A 17555-nucleotide genomic window follows, 5' to 3' on the forward strand; every position below is an offset into this window, starting at 1 on the left:
GAGACTGGATGGAAGAGGGAGACTGTCTGCCCACCCCCTCCTCAACCACCTCTTCCCTCCTAGGAACGAGAAACAGGATGGTCACAGACTGTTGAATTCTGCTGCGTCCCCAACAACCCACCACCCAGCTAGAACACATAGAACTGACCAGCTTAAAACACATAGAGTTGACCCAGCTAAGAACACATAGAGACTGACCCAGCTAGAAACACATAGAGACTGACCCACTAGAACACAATAGAGACATGACCAGTAGAACACATAGAGGGACTGACCCAGGTGCGAACACATAGAGGACTACCCAGCCTAGAAAACATAGAGACGACCCAGCTAGAACACATACATACTTGACCCCAGCTAGAACACATAGAGATGACCCAAGCGAGAACACATAGAGACTGGCTCAGGTAGAACACATAGAAGACTGACCCAGGTGGAAACACTAGAGACTGACCCAGCTAGAACACATAGAGACTGACCAGCTAGAACACTATAGATACTGGCTCAGGTAGAAACATAGAAGACTGACCCAGCCTAGAACACATAGAGACTGACCCAGCTAAGAACACATATAGACTGGCTCACGTAGAAAACACATTAGAGACTGACCCAGGTGGAACACATAGAGGACTGACCCAGCCTAGAAAACATAGAGACTACCCAGCTAGGAAAACACTACGACTGACCAGCTAGAACACTAGAGACTGACCCAGCTAGAACCACATAGAGACTGACCCAGCTAGAAAACATAGAGAACTGACCCAGCTAGAACACATAGAGGACTGGCTCAGGTAGAACACATTAGAACTTGACCCAGCTAGAACACATAAGAGACTGACCAGCTAGAAAACATAGGACGGACCCAGCTAGAACACATACAGACTGACCAGCTGAGAACACATAGAGACTACCAGCTAGAACACATAGAGGGACTGACCCAGCTAGAAAACATAGAGACTGGACCCCAGCGTAGAAACATAGCGACTGACCCAAGCACTAAGTAACACAGTACCATGCTGGTAGGAGGGCTGGGGCTGGGCACTAAGTAACACAGTGCCATGCTGGTAGGAGGGCTGTGGCTGAGCACTAAGTAACACAGTACCATGCTGGTAGGAAGGCTGGGGCTGAGCACTAAGTAACACAGTACCATGCTGGTAGGAAGGCTGGGGCTGGGCACTACGTAACACAGTACCATGCTGGTGCCCCATGGCGCTACCGGCACACAGCCCACTCTGCCAGCCTGGACCAGGCTTGACACCAGGAGGGGATGAGGACCACTGTCCCTCAGCTCTCACTTTTATATATATATACACACACACACACACACACGGCCAACCGGGAGAAGGGAGACAGGAAAGGGGAGAATGAAGAGGGGAAAGGGGAAAGGGGTTAGACGAAGAGGGCCCCTCCCTCCGAGTCTCTCCTTAGCAGAAAGTTTTGAGGGCTCAAAGAATGTGCAGTTAGGGGGGAAGGGAATGGGGCTCACAATGGTGGAAGAGCCGGGGGGTGCATCGCCCCACCAGCCATGCCTTCCTAACACATTCTCATTCACCAGCTAAAGCGTTGTTAGCTTTTTAAATCAATCAGGCAGTTGGATGATGAATGATTTAACACTTGTCGAAGGAAGGAGCTCGGCTCGAAATGCCTTCCGTTTTCCCTCACGGTCACAGGAGAGACAGACAGCCTGACAGAGAGGAGAGGAGCACAGGAATAAACACCATTCCCTTTCATATTCCAGCACCTCTTCTTTTCATGTGTTGATGTTTATGTCAATGCTGGCAGCTCACTAATCTGCTATCAGTGACAGTTTTGAACTTTCGATTCACTCTGAGCCTAAATCACTATCACAACCAACTCTGCAATACCTTGTTACAGTGTTTATCTCAGGATGAACCGGTAGGAAGAAGGGTAACAAGTTCAGCAACTCAAAAATAACCGTCTTAATTTCTACTCATGTGAAAGTAATTATATGCCAAGTCTGAGCATACTGGTACCATAGTGTCTTGAGGTGCTAAGTCCTCCAGTAACAAACACGTACATAGGTTATTACAATGCAATTACCATTTTACTTTGTAATTCTCATATATATAATTTATAATGCTATTATTTTTCAAATTAGTAACAATCCATTGACTTGCAATCACACAGAATTAGAGGCTAAATACAGGTATAATGACACCTGATGGTAATCAAAGGTAGTGCACTGCTCTTTTGTTCAGCTGAATTATGCAATTCAAGGAAATGCTGCCCCCTGGTGGAATTTATATGTTATTGTCTGCAGGTACCAGACAGGATATCTCATATCAGCGCGTCAAATTGCCATTCCACAAACCCTTTCTGTTCAAAGTAGACACTTCGACAACAGAGTATACAAAATAAACTTTTGTTAAGCACAGTCAAGTTCAGCAGACACGTCTACTGACAAGTTGTCCAACAAGAGTCGTAAAAAAATATGACAATACAATATGGATTCAATACAATAAGTTTCACAATAAATCAGCGATGACACATTTTTTTATTTATAATTAGTTGCCTGTTTGGCATGTTATTTTGTCATTAATATGTGTCACATATCAGTTTGCAAACAATGTAAAAAAATATATAACAAAATAAAGCTGCATACAAACATGGTCTCTTTTTTCTTTCTTGAGTAAGGCAGTTCCAAAATGCAGGTGATTCAGCCTAGCTCAGCTTTTTCTGTGGTGGAGCGGCAGCCAGCAGAAAATACAGAGTGCGGGCGTTGGTAATCTTCTCTAGTTGCGCTGTGATTGGCTCAGTGTTCTGTCACTCATGGGACACTATGTCACCTCAGAACCTACAGGGTGACCTAGGCAGTTCCAGCCTCCTTGGGTGCTGCCATAGATTTACATGATGAAGTGCCCATCCAAGAAGGCTCATGGTCATTGGCCACATATAAAAGGACTTCAAATCACGTTACACTATATCTACCGTAGCTTTGATTGGACTGATCATGTCAACATCATACTTTAAAATCTTAGCTAGCAAGCAGTCATCATTATGAATCACGTCGACAATCTACTGGCAAATCTTTTTCAATCATTGTCATATGAAGAGAAATTGAAGCTAAGACGTAGCGGTGATTATCGGCCATTGGACATAAACATTACACAACAAGTTGGAAATCGCAAATTCAACAATGAGTGGTTTCGAAGGAATCAGTGGCTAACTGCAAGCGTTTAAAAGCAATCACTATTTTACTTCCCCTGCCTGCTATTCGGTGGAGAGGGTGTGTGGTCCAAGTCTGGGTTTAAGGGTCTAATGTCCAAGCTTAAAAGGATAAACATTCACATGCAATACCATGGGCCACAAAAGGTTGAATACATTGGCCATGCTGTCAATCCAGCAGCATGACTTCTGCCGCGTTCAAAACAACTGGAAACTGGAAACTAAAAAAATCTCAGCCATCAGTGAGTTCAAGACAACTGGGAACACGGAAAAAACGAGCTCAGATGGGAAAAATATGTTTTACGTCATCCAAAATACGTAATCCAACCAGGAATTCCAAGTCGGGAACTTGGGACTCTTTCTAGAGCTCCGACCTGAAGATCACTGACGTAATGATTCAGCCTTGTTTTTTCCGAGTTCCCAGTTGTCTTGACAGCACCATAAATCCAGAGAATGCCAGACTTTGATGACAAAGTTTTATCACAAAATTTGCCCACAAGAAGGACCGATGTGCCACCTTCCTGTTCAGTGAGCACAGCACAACAATGGTGAGTCCAAAAATTTATTGTATGCTACTGCATGAATTATGTAATATGCCAGGGAGATACAGTGGGGTGAACAAGTATTTGATACACTGCCGATTTTGCAGGTTTTCCTACTTACAAAGCATGTAGAGGTCTGTAATTTTTTATCATAGGTACACTTCAACTGTGAGGAGACGGAATTAAAACAAAAAATCCCAGAAAAAAGAAATCAACCATTGTTTATGATTTTTAAGTAAATTAATTTGCTTTTTATTGCATGACATAAGTATTTGATACATCAGAAAAGCAGAACTTAATATTTGGTAGCAGAAACCTTTGTTTGGCAATTACAGAGATCATATGCGTTTCGCTGTAGTTCTTGACGCAGGTTGCACACACTGCAGCAGGGATTTTGGCCACTCCTCCATACAGGACCGTCTCCAGATCCTTAAGGTTTTCGGGGCTGTCGCTGGGCAATACGGACTTTCAGCTCGCCTCCAAAGATTTTCTATTGGGTTCAGGTCTGGAGACTGGCTAGGCCACTCCAGGACCTTGAGATGCTTCTCTTACGGAGCCACTCCTTAGTTGCCCTGGCTGTGTTGTTTCTGGGTCGTTGTTCATGCTGGAAGACCAGCCACAACCCATCTTAAATGCTCTTACTGAGGGAAAGGAGGTTGTTGGCCAAGATCTCGCGATACATGGCCCCCATCCATCCTCCCCTCAATACGGGTGCAGTCGTCCTGTCCCCTTTGCAGAAAGCATCCCAAAAGAATGATGTTTCCAGCCCTCCATGCTTCACGGTTGGGATGGGTGTTTCTTGGGGTTGTACTCATCCTTCTTCTTCCTCCAAACACGGCAAGTGGAGTTTAGACGCAAAAAGCTCTATTTTTGTCTCATCAGACCACATGACCTTCTCCCATTCCTCCTCTGGATCATCCAGATGGTCATTGGCAAAAACTTCAGACGGGCCTGGACATGCGCTGGCTTGAGCAGGGGGACCTTGCCGTGCGCTGCAGGATTTGTAATCCATGACGGCGTAGTGTGTTACCAATGGTTTTCTTTGAGATGTGGTCCCAGCTCTCTTCAGGTCCATTGAATCAGGTCCTGCGCGTGTAGTTCGGGCTGATCCCTCACCTTCCTCAATGAATGCATTGATGCCCCAACGAGGTGAAGATCTTGCATGGAGGAACCCAGACCGGGGGTGATTGACCGTCATCTTGAACTTCTTCCATTTTCTAATAATTGCGCCAACAAGTTGTTGCCTTCTCACCGAAGCTGCTTGCTATTGTCCTGTAGCCATCCGCAGCCTTGTGGCAGGTCTACAATTGTATCCCTGATGTCCTTACACAGCTCTCTGGTTTGGCCATTGTGGAGAGGTTGGAGTCTGTTTGATTGAGTGTGTGGGACAGGTTTCTTTTATACAGGTAACGCGTTCAAACAGGTGCAGTTAATACAGGTAATGAGTGGAGAACAAGAGGGCTTCTTAAAAGAAAAACTAACAGGTCTGTGAGAGCCGGAATTCTTACTGGTTGGTAGGTGATCAAATACTTATGTCATGCAATACAAGCAAAATGAATTACTTAAAAATCATACAATGTGATTTTCTGGATTTTTGATTCCGTCTCTCACAGTTGAAGTGTACCTATGATAAAAATTACAGACCTCTACATGCTTTGTAAGTAGGAAAACCTGCAAAATCGGCAGTGTATCAAATACTTGTTCTCCCCACTGTATGTACAGTTGAACTCGGAAGTCGACATACACTTAGGTTGGAGTCATTAAAACTTGTTTTGCAACCACTCCACAAATTTCTTGTTAAACAAACTATAGTTTTGGCAAGTCGGTTAGGACATCTACTTCTTGCATGACACAATACATTTTTCCAACAATTGTTTACAGACAGATTTTTTCGCTTATAATTCACTGTATCACAATTCCAGTGGGTCAGAAGTTAACATACACTAAGTTGACTGTGCCTTTAAACAGCTTGGAAAATTCCAGAAAATGATGTCATGGCTTTAGAAGCTTCTGATAGGCTAATTGACATCATTTGAGTCAATTGGAGGTGTACCTGTGGATGTATTCAAGGCCTACCTTCAAACTCAGTGCCTCTTTGCTTGACATCATGGGAAAATCTAAAGAAATCAGCCAAGACCTCAGTGTTGGCTGTGTTCTGTCTCCTAGAGATGAACGTACTTTGATGTGAAAAGTGCAAATCAATATTAGAACAACAGCAAAGGACCTTGTGAAATGCTGGAGGAACCAGGTACAAAAGTATCTATATCCACAGTAAAACAAGTCCTATATTGACATAACCTGAAAGGCCGCTCAGCAAGGAAGAAGCCACTGCTCCAAAACCTGCCATAAAAAAGCCAGGCTGCGGTTTGCAACTGCACATGGGGACAAAGATCGTACTTTTTGGAGAAATGTCCTCTGGTCTGATGAAACAAAAATAGAACTGTTTGGCCAAAATGACCATCGTTATGTTTGGCGGAAAAAGGGGGATGCTTGCAAACCGAAGAACACCATCCCAACCGTGAAGCACGGGGGTGGCAGCATCATGTTGTGGGGGTGCTTTGCTGCAGGAGGGACAGGTGCATGATGGCATCATGAGGAAGGAAAATGATGTGGATATATTGAAGCAACATCTCAAGACATCAGTCAGGAAGTTGAAGCTTGGTCGCAAATGGATCTTCCAAATGGACAATGACCCCAAGCAGACTTCCAAAGGTGTGGCAAAATGGCTTAAGGACAACAAAGTCAAGGTATTGGAGTGGCCATCACAAAGCTCTGACCTCAATCCTATAGAAAATTTGTGGGCAGAACTGAAAAAGCGTGTGCGAGCAAGGAGACCTACAAACCTGACTCAGTTACACCCATTCATCCTGATAGAGCTGGTGTAGGGATCGGACCAAGACGCAGAGTGGAAAGTGTCCATGATTTATTAACAATAAACTGAACACTACACGAAACAAAAGCGAATCAAACCGAAAGACAGTCCCGTGTGGCACGAACACTGACAYGAAATACAAACACCCACAAACACACACGTGAACCCCGGCTGCCTAAGTATGATTCTCAATCAGGGACAACGATTGACAGCTGCCTCTGATTGAGAATCACACCAGGCCGAACGCACAAAACCCCAACATAGAAAACAACACATAGACAACCCACCCAACTCACGCCCTGACCATACTAAATAAATACAAAACAAGAGAAAACAGGTCAGGAACGTGACAATGGGCCAAAATTCACCCAACTTATTGTGGGAAGCTTGTGGAAGGCTACCCGAAATGTCTGACCCAAGTTAAACAATTTAAAGGCAATGCTACCAAATACTAATATAGTGTATGCAAACTTCTGACCCACTGGGAAGGTGATGAAATAAATAAAAGCTGAAATAAATCATTCTCTCCACTATTATTCTGACATTTCACATTCTTAAAATAAAGTGGTGATCCTAACTGACCCAAGACAGGGAATTTTTACGAGAATTAAATGTAAGAAATTGTGAAAAAACTGAGTTTAAATGTATTTGGCTAAGGTGTATGTAAACTTCCGACTTCAACTGTATACTGTAGCTAAGAAAGTAATACTAAGTGTGTATGTTGTGTAGTAAGCTGTTAGTAGCCAATGTGCATCACTCTAATACTTTGGTCCCTTTCCCCCTCATAACTGGTGGTGCACATGTAGCCTATAGCCTGTTTTAGAGAAATATCCTTGAATAATGTAAGAGATTTCATTGTCTGCTTATATGCCCCCTTTATTTATCCTACGGTTCTGACTTGGTGTAAGAAACTGTAAGAAAGGCCTATGTTCTGAGTTCTGTCACTGTACATTTCAAAAGTGCTGAACAAATAGTTATATTGACTATGTCCGTCTTAGCTCGCGCATTAATGTCTTAATCGAAATTACGGATTGCCTCTTATCCGCTCATCATTCCCTTATGCCATAATTTGTACATCTCAATTTTCAGTAGAAACCACATTTGTTTAAGCAAGTCAGCCATATGAGCTATGTTTTTTAAAAAGGCAGTAAATGAGGCTGAATTAACTGTTTAGCTGCCAGACAAGGTTCCRCTGATAGCCAGGTGTAGCAGTGGTAAGGATTCACTCCTTGGTGCTGAAAATAAATCTCTGCTGTTGGGACAGCTTTATGTAGGCCCTAACAGTTTGTGGGTACCGTTTGTCAACTTTATAGTTCAATTAATGTATTGTTTAGTGTTGTGTTGTGTAGTGGCTTTGCTGGCATGCAAAAAAATAAAAAAGAGTTTGCCCCACCAAGATTGACATGCTAAAATCGCCACTGCAATTAATAACATTTCCACAGGGGATAATAAGCACATTTCTATGAAATATTTACCAGCTCATTCAATTTTGAAAATAGAAGACCCGGAAGAGTCATTCAAATAAGGTTCTTAAGCCAGAGCTACTGCTCTATCAAAATAATACTATATAATTACACATAAAAACACAATACAAATGTTTGTGTCAAATACAGACCTTTCTGGATAAAAGCTCAATCGGCTAAGACCTGACAAATGTAACATGTCTAAACTGATATAATGTAAGTCAGATAGATTATATTTTGTTCACTAGTTTCAGATCACAGTTTACACTATACGCATACAAATACAATGTTGTTACTACAGCAATTACAGTTACCAGAAGGACATAATTTAAAGTGTTACGACAACCATAAATCTATTCCAATTGTCTCAGAGGCTTCAGTAATGTAAAGTGAGACTACAGAGAGACAGCTAGGTGGCAGGCTATAACCACTTAATCTCTTTTGTTATCGTCAGGGAATGTGTCTGCATACATTTGACAGTCAAATTCTTTACAACTATACCTAATGGTAAAACCTAGCTACCTAGAGCAGCCCAGTGTGTAGATTAGTCTTCTATGAAATAGATTACCACTTCAACATCCTATGCAATGCAGGCCTTTCCATCATAAGGAATATCAAATTATGAGTTTCCCAAAAGCCAGAGGAGATATACATTCAGCAACTGTATTTTTCAATGTTATGAACTAAATCCATATTTTTTCATTAATATATACCTCTGTGTAACTGATTCACTGAACAACTAAGGGCATGTCACACTGTGGTAGTGACAGTGGGGTAGTAACTCTTACCTGTGGGGTAGTTGCTCTGAAGGTGGCCCCTGCAGTGGGGGTGGCAGTTCTGGGGAGGATGTTGTTCTGGGCCTGGGCCTGGGCTTGGGCCTGTGCCTGGGCAAGGGCCTGCTGTGGGACCATCACCAGCTGACCCATCTCAGTGCGCACCAACACCATTCCTAGAGGGCAGACAGAGCAATCACACACAATATACTCAGTCAAAGTCAATACACTGACCTAAAAGGCACCTGGGCTGGCTGTCAATGCACCTATTTCAGTCACATAGTGACCCTCGAAAGTGACAAGGAGACCAGTGACAAGGAGATAACGTTGGATTTATGAAACAGTAGTCTCAATTCTGATGTTCATTTTGATTTCCTAATGCCATGTTCAATCTGCACATGAGAGCAGTACATTCCATTTACATCAGCATCAAATAGAATGAGAAATTATAGAGATTTTATTACACAGTGTATCTGTTACTGAACATAAATGCCTCAAACAGATTTCCATAAGCCTCCTCTAGATTAACTCAGAGACTCAGAGAAAATGTAACTATATTATACTACACATTTTCTCACTAACACACAAAAGCTACTTTAATCACTGAACATTTTGGGTAGGGTAATGGGTATGCTATAAGAGTAATGTCCAGACACAAGTAGACCCTATGTGACTTACAATATGTGTAGATCTCTGCAGAGGAACAACTGAAACAACAGCATACCACCCTGCATCTCCCTGCTGGTTTGCCTCTGAAGCTAAGCAGGGTTGGTCCTGGTCAGTCCCTGGATGGGATACCAGATAATGTTGGAGGGCTGATAGGAGGCACTCTTTCCTCTGGTCTAAAAAATTCCCCAGGGCAGTGATTTGGGACATGTCCCTGTGTAGGGTGCAGAATTTTGGATGGGACGTTAAATAGATGTGTTGACTCCCTGGCTGCGTTTACACAGGAAGCTCCATTCTGAAATGCTTTCCACTAATTGGTATTTTGACCAATCACATCAGATCCTTTTACATCAAGTTCCTCTAAGGCAAGGTTTCCCAAACTCGGTCCGGGGGCCCCACGGGTGCACATTTTGGGTTTTTCCCTAGCACTACACAGCTGATTCAAATAACCAACTCATCATCAAGCTTTGATTATTTGAATCAGCTGTGTAGTGCTAGGGCAAAAAAAACAAACGGGAGGGGGGCCTTTGGGAAACCTTGCTCTGAAGAATGAACGTGTCCAGATCCTCAAAAAGTTATACAGATACACCATTGAGAGCATCTTGACTGGCTGCATCACCACTTGGTACGGCAACTGAAAGGCACCCAACTGCAAGGCGCTACAGAGGGTGGTGAGTAAGGCCCTGTACATCACTGGGGGCGAGCTGCCATCCAGGACCTCTATTCCAGGTGTTGTCAGAGGAAGGCCCAAAAATGTTTCAAAGATTCCAGCCACCCAAGCCATAGACTTTTCTCTCTGCTATAGTACMGCACAGCAAGCAGTACCAATGCACCAAGTCTGGAAACAACAGGACCCTGAACAGCTTCTATTCCCAAACCATAAGTCTGCTAAATAGCTAATCAAATGGATACTCAGACTATCTGCATTGACCCTTTTAGCACTAACTCTCTTGCACTCTACGCACACACACTGGACTCTACCCACACACTCATACATACTGTACCTACACCCCAACACACACATACACTACATAATTACAGCCTGAATTTAAAATACAGTAGATTCAATTTAGATGTTTTGTTACTGGCCTACACACAATACCCTATAATGTCAAAGTGGAATTATGTTTTTCTAAATGTTTACAAATTAATAAAAAATGAAAAGCTGAAATGTCTTGAGTCAATAAGTATTCAACCACTTTGTTACTGGTAAGCCTAAATAAATTCTGGAGTAAAAATGTGCTTAAGAAGTCACATAATAAGTTGCATGGACTCATTCTGTGTTCAATAATAGTGTTTAACATGATTTTTTATGACTACCACATCTCTGTACCCACACATACAATTATCTGTAAGGTCCCTCAGTCGAGAAGTGCATTTCAAACACAGATTCAACCACAAAGACCTGGGAGGTTTTCCAATGCCTTGCAAAGAAGGGCACCTATTGGTAGATGTGTAAAGATTTTTAAAAAGCAGACATGGAATATCCCTTTAAGCATGGTGAAGTTATTAACTACACATTGGATGGTGTATCAATACACCCAGTCACAAAGATACAGGCGTCCTTCCTAACTGAGTTAATGGAAAGGAAGGAAACTGCTCAGGGATTTCACCATGAGGCCAAAGCAGACGTTAAAACAGTAAAAGTTGAATGGCTGTGATAGCAGAAAACTGAGGATGAATCAACAACATTGTAGTTACTCCACAATACTAACCTAATTGACAGAGTGAAAAGAAGGAAGTCTGTACATCAGAGGAGGCTGGTGGGAGGAGCTAAAAGAGGACGGGCTCATTGTAATGTCTAGAATTGAATAAATGGAACGGAGGCAAACATGTGGTTTCCATTTGTTTGATGTGTTGGATACCGTTTCATCAATTCCATTCCAGTCTTTATGATGAGCCCATCCTCCTTTAGCTCCTCCCAACAGCCTCCTCTGATGTACATAATAAAAATATTACAAAACATGCATCCTGTTTGCAACAAGGCACTAAACTAATACTGACAAAAATGTTGCAAAGCAATTCACTTTTTGTCCTGAATACAAAGTGCTGTGTTTGGGGCAAATCCAATAGAACACATTACTGAGTACCACTCTCCTTATTTTCAAGCATAGTGGTGGCTGCATCATGTCATGGGTCTGCTTGTAATCATTAAGGATAGGGGAGTTTTTCAGGATAAAAAATAAATGGAAAGGAGATAAGCACAGGGAAAATCCTAGAGGAAAACCTGGTTTAGTCTGTTTTCCATCAGACACTGGAAAATTAATTCACTTTTCACTTGGACAATAACCTAAAACACAATGCCAAATCTACACTGAAGTTACTTACCAAGAAGACAGTGAATGTTCCCGAGTGACCGAGTTACAGTTTTGACTTAATTATATTTGAAAGTCTATGGTAAGACCTGAAAATGGTTGTCTAGCAATGATCAACAGCCAATTTGACAGAGCTTGAAGAATTTCGAAAAGAATAATGTGCAAATGTTGCACAATCCAGGTGTGGAAAGCTCTTAGAGACACATCCAGAAAGTCTCACAGCTGTAATCTCTACCAAAGGTGCTTCTACAAAGTATTTCAATTAGATATTTCTGTATTTCATTTTCAATACATTTGCTAAAATTTCTAAAAACATGTATTCACTTTGTCATTATGGGGTATTGTATGTAGATGGGTGCTAAGTTTTTTTTAAATCCATTTTGAATTCAGGCTGTAACGCAACAAAATGTAGAATAAGTCAAAGGGTGTGAATAGTTTCTGAAGGCATTGAATAGTCACCTCAACTACCTCGTACCCCTGCACACCGACTCGGTATTGGTACTCCCTGTATATAGTAGCAATGTTATTTTTAATCTTTATTTAAACATTTTATTCACTGTGTATTCATTCCTCGTGTCAGTATTTGTATTTTTATCTTCAACTTTGTTGTTGGAAAAGACCAGTAAGCATTTCACGGTTAGTCTACACCTGTTGTTTACGAAGCATGTGACAAATACAATTTTATTTGACATCAGATATTTTTCAGAGCTGATCTGATAAGTCAACATACAAAAATATCTGAATTAGGCTGCCTGTGTAAATGCCACATCAGTGGTCAGTAAAGATCCCATGGCTCTTATCATAAGAGTAGGGGTGTTAACCCCAGTGTCCTGGCTAAATTCCCAATCTGGCCCTCATACCATCATGGCCACCTAATCATCCCTCCTCCTCTGAAACTATTCCACAGGTTGTTGCCGTAAATGAGAATGTGTTCTCAGTCAACTTACCTGGGAAAATAAGGGTTGAATAACATAACCAAATAGTCTCTTAAACAGCACGTTGCATGTGATCTGTCCCCTTCACTGTTCTGAGCCTGCCTGAACAGCCTCATAGACAGGTGCTTACTCATTCAAACCCCAGAGTTAGAAAAACAGATCAGATGAACTTGCTAAACAACAGGTGAACTTCAACTTGCCACCTTCAACTCATAAACAAGTAACCTCAATTGAATCCTCTGAAAGCAGGCAATCAGAACACTAAGTCCTTTAGACACAACCTCAATCTCAGTCATAAAAGTGAGCCTCAAGTCATCAGAGCATGACTGTCTCATTGTTTTTAAACGCACACAGCATGGATTCATTCAGACTGTTCAWTTAGCGCTTGCAAACACATRGAGACCTAATCATGCGCCACGCTGAGCRCATATGCAGCACTCACAGTGGATTGTCTTCAKGCATGTATTGGTGAGATGAGATGCAATATGGTCTAGCGGTTGAGAAATGCTCATAAACTCATGAATTGCCAGACAGCGATGTGCTCTGGGACAGGAGTTCCCTGCACTCCATGAAACATCTCTTCTCCATTTAACTGAGGTTTGAATGATTCTGCAAATCAGAATAGATCATACCAGAGGTATGCATATCCCGCTATTTGTTTATTTTAAATGTGTAACTTTGAGGGTATTATAGGACAGTGGCAAGTCTAATCTCCACTAAGCTCTAGTGGAGATTAGACTTTCCACTGTCCTATAAAAGAGTCATCCAGCTCGGGCGATATGGACAAAAAATCCATTTGCGATAAATTGCCTGAATTAATGCAATAACAATAATTTAATTATCCTTTAAACTACTACTAGTTTGATGGTTGTAGCCATCAATTGTCCCATTAACAATCACCCATATTAGCAATCTTATTTCATTTCAAAATTTCATATTTCTCTAGTATAGGCTACTTGTCGTAATGAACAATATCAGCAAAATGCCTGTGATAAGTGATCAGTGCTGTAGGTGTAGAAAGTCCCTATTCTAATTCCTATTCTCTACTGAGTCAAAGTTTTTGAGCAACATGAAAAAATGAGCACATACAAAATGCATGAGTAGGCCTATCTGTCTGCTGGGCCAACACAGTGATAGTGTTCCTTATGGAACTTGAGTGACTCTTTCACGTGCCTCATGCAGCTCATGGTAACAACTTTGAGAGATGAATACCAATAGAGGAGATCATGTCTTGTGTTTTTTATGTCCTGCCACTTCATTAAACTTGCCCATTGGCAAAATATGTACATGCTTGTGATGTGAGAAAAGTCATTTGATTGGGTGATATCAAGCAGATTTGCGGAACTTTCTTAGAACTGGAATGATGCATGCCATTGTGTACTGTGTTCTGTCATATTGTCAATGCTATTGAAATATACTGTATATTATATACAGTATACCAGTAGGCATTTTTGTCACCATACCAACTGAGCAGCAAACGTTTTGCTCACATGCAGTCTTGGTTGTGATCTTTGTGTTGTACTGATAATGGGTGTCATGAATCATGTAATAACTTTATTCAATTTCAGATATGTCTTCAACATTATACAGAATTAACCTAAAATCAATACAGATGTAAAGGAGAAGATTTTGTTTTTTTAACAACCAAATCTCAATTTTTTTAATGTAAATGATGGGTTATTAGCATCCAGACAACCTTTTTATGATTTCACGTGTTTGAGAAACTTACCCCAAACAGCAAATAACTTCCTCATCTGTGTTGTGTAGAATGGGGGCCCCCAAAAAAACATGAACAAAGGCTCCAGAAACAACCAAATACATATTTTTAGAAAAATCAAAGCTCTCAGTATAGTGACGCAGCTCTTTAGATGTTCTACACAATAAATTGTGTCATTCTGAACATTTATTCCGCAATGTTATATTCCCCTTTGCGTGACTCGGGCAGTTTCCCCTATCCAGGTGTTCCATTCTCCATGTAGCCTGCTGCTACAGGTAATTGCCAAGAAAACACCAACATAAAGCATTTTAATAGCACGTTGGAACACCACAAACCACAAAAACAGCTTCAATGTGCCTTGGCATAGATTCTACAAGGGCCTGAAACTTCCTGTGTGTAAGCACCCCATGCTTTCAGTATACTTAGTATCCATCATTTACTCAAGTGGTTCCTTTATTTTGGCGGTTACCTGTAAAATGGACGGAGAGGTATCGCTCGTCACAAAAAAATATTATATATAATGTTGCGGATAAAGTTCGTAATGGCACATATGTAAAACAACTAAAGACCTGCATCATTATACTGACAAAAAAGGACACATTTGTTTTTGGAGCCTTTGTTCGTGTTTTTCAGGGCCCCTATACTACACAACGAGGATGAGAAGAGATTTGCTGTTTGGGGCAAGTTTCTAAAAAACATGTGAAATCACACAAAAGGTGTCTGGACCCTTCTATAACATGACATTTGGATCAAAAATAGAGATTTGGTTGTAAAAAAACTACTTCTCCTTTAATCTGTACAGAATGTACAGATTTAAATCTGTATTGACAGGTGTTTTATCAAATGAATGCTACTTTGCCCAAAGCACATTCAGAAGCTGCTGCGTCTTTGGGAATCTTCAGGAAGTGAACAGGGAAATGATGAAGAAACACATCACATGTCCAGGTAATGTTTTACATTAAAGTACAAAATTGATGTAATGACAAAGCACAGGGCTCTCAAAAAGACCTGCCCAGTTTCATTGTTTTGATCTGAGCAGATTTCCCCTCTCTCTGATTTGAAGAGAAATTCATCCTCCTAACACCTTACCCGGTGGGATGGTAAACCCAGGTGGCAGTTGAATGGTCGTCTGTTGTTGTTGGGGGGGTCTGACAATCAGCTGGGGGGCAACAATCCTTTGAGCTGCTTGGACTCCCAGTTGAAGCAGAGGCTGTGTAGCTGTGGCCACAGACGGTGACGCTGGCCTTACCATTCCAACCGTTGTAGTGACAGTTTGTCCAACAACATTGACAGCAGGCTTTGCCATGACAAGACTTGCAGTAGAAGTCGCTGCTAGGTTGAAAACAGCAGAGGGAGAGGAAAGAGAGCTTATTACGGAATTGACAACACCTAACGGACTGGACATTACTATTTTGGACTGCACGGGAGCGTCCGACTTCGCTTCAGAACCCTCTTTTTTGTGGTTCACTTGCGAAGCTGCTGCAGATGTGATCGGTCCTATCGCGCCTTGTTTAACCAAGGCCGAGACGGTAGTGCCATTTCCATTCTGCGCGATGCTCGCTACAATGTGACTTGGTAGTCTTTGCAAAGCAATAGTAGGAGTCCCCTTATCCAGGGGAATCGCTGATTGAGTTGAGGAAATGCTGGAGCTAGATAAAGTGAAATTCGTCGTATTTACACAAGATGTAACGTCAACGGTCCGACTTGAGTTTGCTGCACTTGCACTGCTAGACACAGTGCCAACGTTATTAATCAACGCATCAGTTCCCGCCGCAGGGGGATTATTCCTTGACGTTGCCGCTCCTCCGGTACCGTTCAAACTCTGTATTCCCGCCGATGCACTCCGTAACGATGCAGTTATGCGTTTTCTTGGATGATCGACACTGTCTGTTGATGTCTGACCTGAAGCCAGAGTGGAACCTCGGCTGGTGGTGGTGCTGCTGATGATGCTGCTGTTGTTGACAAGCGGAGAAGTTGCTACACCACCAGATGCAGGTACTGTTGTGATAGATGATGTTCCATGCGATTGCAAACCGCTCTTGGTAGCGTTTACCCCGGTCCCTGAAGTGGTGGAAGCTTCCTCAAAGGACGGAATAGAACTCAGCGAAGAAGATGTAACAGTTTTCTCTGAGCTAATTTCGTTAGAGTTCATCGCCTGGTGCATCCCAGCTTCATGTTGTCCTTGTTGTTGTTGCTGCTGCTGTACTAGTGTAGTAACGTTACCCACTTGGGCTGGTAGCGTTTTCCCTAAGTGATGGTTTGCAGTGACTGTAGACCCAGCACCTCTGTTTTCAGACTGAGTATTTGCAGGGTTGCTTCGTTCAACAAGTTGTGACTCCAAAGAGCCCACTAAATCGCTCACAGCTTTTTCATCCACCTCAGAAAATAGCATATCTTCCAGTGGGTCGGAGGTGCCCGCCATCTTTGATCATAGATCGCTGTCTAAAAATTGTAAATTAATGAAATGCGCATGCGTGTTACTAGGCATTGTGGGAATTAATCTGACGTCAAAGCGATAATATTGATGTTTTTTTTCTAATTTCATTGATTAATAAATGTATTACAAAACATAATAGTGTAGTAAGGAAATTGTTTAGCAGGTTACATTTCAGCACGTAATAAAGTGGGAGTTCTCACATAAACTCAGAAACCTCACATTTTATTATGGTACTGAAAATAGGCTTTAGTCTGGGCGGTCTTTTTTATTTTTTTATTTCACCTTTATTTAACCAGGTAGGCCAGTTGAGAACAAGTTCTTATTTACAACTGCGACCTGGCCAAGATAAAGCAAAGCAGTGCAACACAAACAACAACACAGAGTTACACATGGAATAAACAAGCGTACAGTCAATAACATATGTGTGCAAATGAGGTAAGATTAGGGAGGTAATGCAATAAATAGGCCGTAGAGGCGAAGTAATTACAATTTAGTAATTAACACTGGAGTGATAGGTGTGCAGAAGATGAATGTGCATATCGAGATACTGGGGTGCAAAGGAGCAAAAAATTATAATACTATGGGGATGAGGATGTTGGATAGGCTGTACAGGTGCAATGATCTGTGAGCTGCTCTGACAGCTGATGCT

At 41.9% G+C, this 17555-nt stretch overlaps 1 protein-coding gene across 1 annotated transcript in view; it reads right to left on the reverse strand.

The window, feature by feature from the left end:
* LOC111969149 (transcription initiation factor TFIID subunit 4-like) overlaps positions 1 to 16902 on the reverse strand; it is a 25167-nt gene extending 8265 nt beyond the window's left edge. Inside the window, exons 1-2 of the mRNA XM_070445485.1 lie at positions 15559 to 16902; positions 8852 to 9012 (exon numbers count right to left, since the gene is read on the reverse strand). Of these exons, the coding sequence (XP_070301586.1) occupies positions 8852 to 9012; positions 15559 to 16891 (1494 nt within the window). The 5' untranslated portion in view covers positions 16892 to 16902. The remainder of the gene's footprint in view (positions 1 to 8851; positions 9013 to 15558) is intronic.
* Between the last annotated feature and the right edge of the window lie 653 nt (positions 16903 to 17555).

The sequence above is a fragment of the Salvelinus sp. IW2-2015 genome, linkage group LG10 (genome assembly GCF_002910315.2).
Source record: "Salvelinus sp. IW2-2015 linkage group LG10, ASM291031v2, whole genome shotgun sequence".
Taxonomy (NCBI): Eukaryota; Metazoa; Chordata; class Actinopteri; order Salmoniformes; family Salmonidae; genus Salvelinus; species Salvelinus sp. IW2-2015.